The sequence below is a fragment of the Hypomesus transpacificus genome, chromosome 13, assembly GCF_021917145.1.
Source record: "Hypomesus transpacificus isolate Combined female chromosome 13, fHypTra1, whole genome shotgun sequence".
NCBI classification, from domain to species: domain Eukaryota; kingdom Metazoa; phylum Chordata; class Actinopteri; order Osmeriformes; family Osmeridae; genus Hypomesus; species Hypomesus transpacificus.
Window position 1 is genome coordinate 1126519 of NC_061072.1, and position 8768 is coordinate 1135286.

The following is an 8768-nucleotide window of genomic DNA, read 5'->3' on the forward strand; positions in this document are numbered from 1 at the left end:
TGGAAAGCTGTAGCCTACATCACGACTCCCTATTTGGAGCATGCAATACATCCAAGATGCTTGGTGCAAGACCAAGACAGCGCAGTGTAGACAAAAGTGTTACCTTTATTGTGACACTCTTTTCATAGCAGAGATTAAAATAACGTGTACATATTTGAATAGTCATGTTGACTATCATAGTTGTACTGTAGCCTTTCACAACCAAGTCCTTGAGGTTTAATCATTGTGCACTACACATGCTTAAAATTTTATTAAACTGTTTCCTATTTCTATCATTACATGGTCATAATCACCTTGTGTGCTGTCAGTTATTGATGATTCAATAAAAAGGAATAAGTAGGGCAAGATTAAATAAAGATGCAGAACATACTACTTGTTTGTAAGTTACATTTAATGACAACACATGAAGGGTATGAAGAGATTCTTAAATTGGAGTACAGCTCTGGTTGCATCTATATGGCTGTTGATTTGCCTGATAGACTTGCTGTTGATAATGACAAAAATGCAGAACACGCCACTACAAATGCACTCCATAAACTATGACTAAATTGTGTCGGTCAAACTGCAGAGTATTACAGTATAACTATGCTAACCTGCTAGGGAAGTTTACCGGCTACCTGCCTAATGTTACAACATTGGATTAAAATTATTAGAGCTACGTTTTACTCATTTACACGAGTTCCTTAGTTTAACCCGTATGACAGATCGTTGCTAGCTAGAGCTAAATTCATCTGAATTTGTGGTTGCCGTGTACGCGATAAGTAGGCTACACTTCAAAATATCCACATATCATCTGACCAGATATCAATAGTTTGATCAGCTGCCTTTAGTAGCTCCAATATCCGTCTGGACATGTTTACTGTGACTTTACGTCTCTAATCTATCTGGTCTTGCTATGGCATGATGCCCTGATCCCGCCCCTATCCCGCCCCCTAATTAGCTTAAGGATGAAGAAATACAGAAATAAATGTACACAGAAATAAATAAATACAGAAATAAATACAGACAGAAATAAATTATGTAGAAAACAAAAGACTATAGTAAAATAATTGTAAAATAATTTCTATGTATGCAATATATTTATTGATAGATTTATTTCTGTCTGTATTTGAGTAAAACGTAGCTCTAATAATTTTAATCCAATGTTGTAACATTAGGCAGGTAGCCGGTAAACTTCCCTAGCAGGTTAGCATAGTTATACTGTAATACTCTGCAGTTTGACCGACACAATTTAGTCATAGTTTATGGAGTGCATTTGTAGTGGCGTGTTCTGCATTTTTGTCATTATCAACAGCAAGTCTATCAGGCAAATCAACAGCCATATAGATGCAACCAGAGCTGTACTCCAATTTAAGAATCTCTTCATACCCTTCATGTGTTGTCATTAAATGTAACTTACAAACAAGTAGTATGTTCTGCATCTTTATTTAATCTTGCCCTACTTATTCCTTTTTATTGAATCATCAATAACTGACAGCACACAAGGTGATTATGACCATGTAATGATAGAAATAGGAAACAGTTTAATAAAATTTTAAGCATGTGTAGTGCACAATGATTAAACCTCAAGGACTTGGTTGTGAAAGGCTACAGTACAACTATGATAGTCAACATGACTATTCAAATATGTACACGTTATTTTAATCTCTGCTATGAAAAGAGTGTCACAATAAAGGTAACACTTTTGTCTACACTGCGCTGTCTTGGTCTTGCACCAAGCATCTTGGATGTATTGCATGCTCCAAATAGGGAGTCGTGATGTAGGCTACAGCTTTCCAGCTGATAGTGAGAGAAAGAGGTGGTTTGCTAAAGTCAACAGGAGCAAACTCAATATAACTCAATAACGACCACAATTAAAAGCATAGTAATGACAAAAATACTGTGGTTCAAATATAAGACAGCCCACTCCATCACATTTTCCCTCATCCAGTGGTCCCCCTTCCAGCTCTCTCTCATCCAGTGTTCTCCCATCCAGCGCTCCTTCAACTAGTGGTCTCCCATCCAGCGCTCGTTCGTCCAGTGGTCTGACATCCACCTCCAAGGCACTGGGCCTCCTTTTCAGCTCACATCAACCTCAGTAGCAATGCCAGACTGCAAGGGCCATAACCACAACACACACACACACATAAACAGACAGTAAGCTGTAATGATAATCACATGATGGACTGAATGTTACAATGGTCTCTAACTCATGATGGACTGAATGTTACAATGGTCTCTAACTCATAGTTTGCTTAGTAAACATTCACTTTATGAATAGATTAACCATGTTGTACTCTGTTCTTTGATGGTTCCTTGATACTGTATAATATCATCCAATTTCTTACCGTACTAACTACCAGACTTTGGTGCAAATAAGCGACCACCTTTATGAATTAATTATTAAATACAGCTTTCCTCTCACACAAACTTGTTTGTAGGCATTAGTTTCTCAATAAACATAAATAGTGCACTAAATTAGCAAGCTACACTTAACATTACATAAACAGGTCATCACTCACTTCGTAGCACATTGTTTTTGCTACGTTCTGGCTTCTACATTTCTAGCTAGCATCCAAAAATCTCGGCACTTTAAGATACTGAAATATTAAATGTACTAGATGCCACAAAATGAGCCAAGAACTTACACATTCTTACCTTGGCACAGCTCCTTCATACAATGCAGTACAACTGTTCCACAACGACGATGCTGCTGTGTTTGAAACTCATGCTAGCTCGCTCTAGTTCTAACTATCCTACAGTGCAGTACCATGAACGTAAAGCCAATCAATTGATGCAACTCTTTCTTTTTATGACTCTGCATGCAGCTAAATGGTACAAATTGGTATCCAGAGCCTCAACGCAAAAAAGTAAAACATCTTGACTAGCACTTTTTTAGCAAGGTTAGCTAGCCAAAACTCTCAAATCTCTGGCTATCTGTTGCGTGTGTGCAGTCTTTTGTTTACTAAGGTATTCATAGCAACCCCAGGCATGGAAAGTCCATCTTCGCACTCTGATACCAATCAACCAATGGGGTTAAGGTGACACCGTGACATACATTGATTGACAGCTTACCTCATTAGCTTAAGGACAAGGAAATACAGAAATAAATGTACACAGAAATAAATAAATACAGAAATAAATGTACACAGAAATAAATAAATTCAAAAATAAATAAATACAGAAATAAATGGCCATGTAAATAAATACGTAATTAATATTTTTTCATACATTTATTTTTATATATTTACATTTTTTTTATGTATAAGTACATTTATTTATACATTTATTTATTTATTCATTTATTTTTGATTTTGGCAGGTTTGGTCCTCCATACATTGGTGACGTGGTTGTAAAGAGAAAATTGGAAAATCAATTGTATTAAAAAAGGAGACGTCGCTGATTCAGGATTGGCGAGATGCAATTGGTGTACCACCCCTCGACAGACAGCGGCAATTGCAGTAAAGCCGGTTGCAGTCGCGTGGGCATTATCTGTGGTGGAGACCGAGCATGGGAAGGTCCAGCATATCAATGAAAGTGTTTTTGGGAATCAAGGATTTTTTAGGATACCTCCTTACAGTTGCAACAGAATGGCAGCCTCAACTGAAATGGGCTCTACAAAAATAACTCCAGAAGCACTGAAAGAGATGCTCCAATATTACAACCTAACTCGACAGGAGTTTATTGACTCGTACAACATTCAGCCGCTTGTCTATATTCCAGAACTACCGGTTAGTGCCAAGACCACTTTCGTAATAATGTATGCCATCATTTTTGTATTGGCTCTTGTTGGAAACAGTTTAGTTGTCTACATTGTTGTTAGAAAACGGGCAATGCAAACGGCTACAAATATTTTCATATGCTCTTTGGCGGTGAGTGACCTGCTCATCACTTTTTTTTGTATCCCGTTCACCTTGTTGCAGAATATCTCATCCGAGTGGCTCGGAGGTAAGTTGTTAACAAACAATATGGCACGATGCGATTATTTGGCTAGGCCTATAACGTGTACCCGACAGTGAATAACTACATGACAATAACTAGTTCATTTGGTACTAGTTTTTGCTACCACCTGATCAAAAATATGTTTTATTTAAATTAAACTTTTGAATTCATAAATGTTGTTACACGCAGAGTTTAGACGAACATTGTTCGCTTTGTCGTTAATATCGCTTTAGATGGCGAATAGCGTAGATTTGCTGTTCAATGAAAGTGAACTCACTTGATCTCGTGTGGTGTGGCAACAACTTCAAATCTGTTCTTAGTAGCCTATGAACAGAATACGTAGAAAACATGTTTCATGATTTCAAGTTGTTGCATGACAATTAAGATTGATTGATTTACAAATAAAAGATACAAAAAGCACCACGTGAGCCTAATTTGGTTTGGAAACTGGACAAATCACCCCAACATATTTTCACACGATATCATGGAATCATTTTCTAGAAAAGGTTGTCTAGTGTTTTTAGTATGTTAGGGACATTTGTGTCTGATGCTAATTTGTCATTTATAATTTGATAGTAATTTGATGAACTAGTTTGAAATAGGAGCATACTCTGCATTACCACGAGAAAATGCATTGGCTTATCCACCTAGACCAAAACACGCTGGTATGATGCCAAAGTTCTCTTCTATTGATTACATTGTTTACATTCATGGTTGCTCATTTTTCTTCCATCCCTCTGTTCTCTGTGTAGGGGTTTTGGTTTGCAAGACGGTTCCCTTCGTACAGACAACTGCCATAGTCACGGGCATTCTCACGATGACTTGCATCGCTATTGAGAGATACCAGGGCATTGTCTACCCATTGAAAATGCGAAGACAGTATACACCTAAAAGAGCCTATAGAATGCTAGGTAGAGTATGATTGGACTAAATCAATATGGACATATGTTTTCGGTTTTTGTTTATTTTCAGGACATTCAATTCCTGTCTAGCTAAACCTCTTTATATTATACCTAATATAAAAAAAGGTAAAATCGAGTCATTTTGAGGACAAGTAGGACAATTTGGGACCCTAAGTCTCGTCCTTGCCCTCTCCTCCAAAAAGCAGGACTTTGAAGAGAGAACATGATTATCTGTCAATGATATCACGCGTGAGGGAGTCGGGCTAGTAATCTGAAGGTTGCCGGATCGATTCCCCGCCGTGCCACATGATGTTGTGTCCTTGGGCAAGGCACTTCACCCTACTTGCCTACTGTCCCTGTATTTACTGTAAGTCGCTCTGGATAAGAGCGTCTGCTAAATGTAAAATGATCTGAACTCAGTGCTATCTTGTCTGAAAAATGTGTCCTGGCCTATAGCACCCAATCATTTATTGAAAATGTAATAAAGCCTGATAATGTAATGCAATTTGCACGGAACTTCATAAAAAATGTAATAAAACCCATAATGTAATAACTTGATCAATGATGTGATAGAATTATGACAATTACAATTTTTACAGAAAATTAAATACGATATTACACTACTGGAAAATAAATAATAACTATGCACTTTTTTTTTTTTTCTAAATCACCATGTCCCTGGATCAGCTACATGTATCTACTTGTACAAATGTAGGGTTCTGCATTAACCGTCTTTTTTCATCAACTAGGTCTTGTATGGATTGCATCGGTGATGGTTGGGTCTCCAATGTTGTTTGTACAGCAACTAGAGGTAATTCAAGCCAATAGAATCAGTAAAGCGTATTTTTTCTTAAAATTCAACATTTGAATGGAATGAAAATATAGGATATTCTCAATAATTCTAATGGGAGCAGCAGTAAAACATATTACAAACATAAAAACAAGTATAAATTATATAAAAGCAGTTTTTTAATGGGAGCAAGATATATTTTCTATGCAGTAATTTTCAGACAGACCTGTATTTAGCATAATAAAACCTGTTACTGTACGTGTTAACAGTACTTCCTTTGTGGAATAATTTATTTAATTTAGAAAACAAAAAAGTTCTAAATTAAACAAATGGCATTCTTTTGAATGTGCAAAGTCAATGAAATATCACGCTTTGAAGGATTTTTTAACAAGGGGTTAGTGTTTCATTGTGGTTTCCCCTCTTCGTTAGGTGAAGTACGATTTCCTTTACGACCAATACCACGTGTGCTGTCAGGAGAGCTGGCGGTCTCTGACCCACAGGCAGGTGTACACCACCTTCATCATGGTGGCCCTGTTCTTGCTGCCGCTGGCCGCCATGCTCTTCCTCTACACGCGTATCGGCATCGAACTGTGGATCCGCAAGAGGATTGGCGACTCTTCAGTACTCAGCACCATGAACCACAGGGAGATTAACAAAATCTCAAGGTACAAAGACTAATAGTCTTAAGGTGCTCTAGCTATGTACAAGTAACAAGTCATTTAAAGAGCAATTAGTGTCTAGACTGAAAATGCTGATCAATTACTGTTCACTGACATTCATGAGTTTTGAATGAATTATTTCTTATAACATAAATTAGGGACAGAGGTAGCAGTAGATAATTATTTGGGCTAAACAACGGTGGGGCTAATCCATACATTCGTGGGGATCAAATCAATGGCCGGGTTTCCCAGATTTGTTAAGAAGCTCTTAACGCTAAGAGCATCTTAAGAACGTTTTAAGGGCGCTCTAGAACGCTCTTAGAACGTTCTTAAGAAGATCTTAGTGTTAAGAGCTTCTTAACGAATCTGGGAAACCCGGCCAATGTCAGTCGGGAGTAATGTTCAAAAGGGCTAAATGAAAATTGAAAGTTTTGGCTTATTCTGCTTGGTAATTTTCTTGGTTGTTCCATGGTGGGGCTAACACGATTCTTGGTATGGCTGTATCCCAAATAAGCCATACCCTGCCGCTGCCCAGGATTAGGGATAAAACAATGAAAAAGCTAAAATGTCCAGCTAAGAAAGCAGTGCAAGCACTGTCATGGGATTCTTGGATGGAATGCCCACTTAAAACGCATTCAAAACTCGTCACCTCAACATGTCATCCCTCGGGATTTAAGGTTGGGCTGTTATTTTGGCAATGCCAGTCGCCCAGAACAGCTATAAATGTGTGTTTCTATTCATAGGAAAAAGAAGCGGGCTGTCAAAATGATGATCACAATTGTTCTTCTGTTTACAATCTGTTGGGCTCCATTTCACACAGTTCACATGCTCTTTGAATACAGTAAGTATGGTTTTCTAAGCCAGTAGTAGTACATGCAATAAGGCTTTGGTGCACATAGAACACAATACTAGAAATGCTAGCCCTTGATATTACAGACCTATCCACATTTGCTTAATTTCACCTTCAATGATGGTCTCCAAACTTGCCTAAACAGCCCCTAATCTGTGCGCAGATGATCTGGAGAAGAAACATGACGAAGTGACCGTCAACATGATCATTGCCATTGTTCAGGCCATAGGCTTCTTCAACTCCTTCAACAACCCCATAGTCTACGCGTTCATGAATGAGAACTTCAAGAAAAGTTGTGTGTCCACCCTTTCCCGCTGCCTCAGGAAGCGGACCCAGCAGCGCGGCGTTGTGGAGGGACCCAACCTGAGCGTCCAGTTCATCAAACCCCTGAACAGGCAGGCCTTCCTGGAAACGGGGAAATGTGACATCTTAATGCACCAACCTGTGGGAACGGGGCCATCGTTGTCCTCCAACAGAGAGACCTCCTCGGCCTTCACTGGGGAGAGGATGTCGACTGTCCACTCTGAGCTCCCAGCCTGCAGCTCCTCTATGGTCAAATGAAATGGATGCACAGTTGCAAGAATAGGTTTGTTACCGGGTGAGCCACCAGTAGTACTGCATGTACCCTATCTGGACGGACAGGTCTATTCATACCGTACTATAGAGGCTTATGGCTAGTGAGAAAGGATGACCGCGAGAAGAGCCCCACAAAATAAATGTTGGAAGCTTAAGTTTTCCCCAGTGAAAACAGTATCACAGTATCAAAGCACTATCAAAGCAGATAAATAAGCTTGAATTTCAGGCTCAACTAGGATTGTGCTTGCAATCATGAAACACTGTATAATACACTGAAGACTATGTACTGTGGTCTATGTACTGTAACAAAGTACTGAGAAGTAGTTTGGCAACAGGGTTACATCGCTACAGCAGTAGTGCTACAGGTTTTCAATGAGCCTCTTCATCGTTCAGGGACTGGGCATGAAATGGGGGACAAGGTTTATCTATTCAGAAATGCTTACCAGAACCTTTATCTTTTTAAAATGACAGATACAACAGTGAGTTATGTGATATCATAATAACTGAGGTCTTATTGTGTTTTAAGTATGCAAATCATTGTCTAGGGTAGTCATAATTAAAGACATAATTACCACATTTGAATGATTCTATGGAATTAATGACTATTTTACAATTCGATGTCTTTCTATTACAAAGCATTAAACTGAGAAACAAATCAAGAGAATGTTCATTCAAATCTAAACATGCTTCCCTTACGGTCAAGCACAAATCACTCTACTGCTATTATAGCTAATTCAAGTTTACATTGTGTCCTGCTAGAAAGTAGTGTGATATAAAAAGCCAACATTAGTCTTTACACATGCAGGATACACTTACATGGAAGATTCACTGAAGTCCCAAAGTGAATCTCAAAATGAATGTACGTATTTTTGTAAAATGGTGAAAATGTACATGTTTTTGATGTCATACTATGTTTTTGATAATAAAAAAATACATAGAATTTATATAGAATTGCTTTATAGACACATTGTGCCTAGCCCGTTTAGTGGACATTAAATGCACTTGTTTATGATGGTTGTTTCGCTTTAATACAAGAATGCCAACACTTTGATAATGAGAAGTTATGTACA

General features: G+C 38.2%; 1 protein-coding gene across 2 annotated transcripts; it reads left to right on the forward strand.

The window, feature by feature from the left end:
- Window positions 1-3490: 3490 nt before the first annotated feature.
- Window positions 3491-8296, forward strand: qrfprb (pyroglutamylated RFamide peptide receptor b). 2 transcript variants are annotated; one of them, XM_047032633.1, is made up of 7 exons: window positions 3491-3710; window positions 3903-3927; window positions 4674-4832; window positions 5573-5634; window positions 6043-6278; window positions 7016-7113; window positions 7286-8296. In XM_047032633.1, the coding sequence occupies exons 1-7, from the start codon at window positions 3570-3572 to the stop codon at window positions 7681-7683; spliced, it is 1119 nt and encodes a 372-aa protein (XP_046888589.1). In that variant the 5' UTR covers window positions 3491-3569; the 3' UTR covers window positions 7684-8296. The 2 variants fall into 2 exon arrangements, with proteins under 2 accessions (XP_046888589.1, XP_046888588.1); XM_047032632.1 differs by having other exon boundaries at window positions 3491-3927.
- The last annotated feature ends 472 nt before the right edge of the window (window positions 8297-8768 follow it).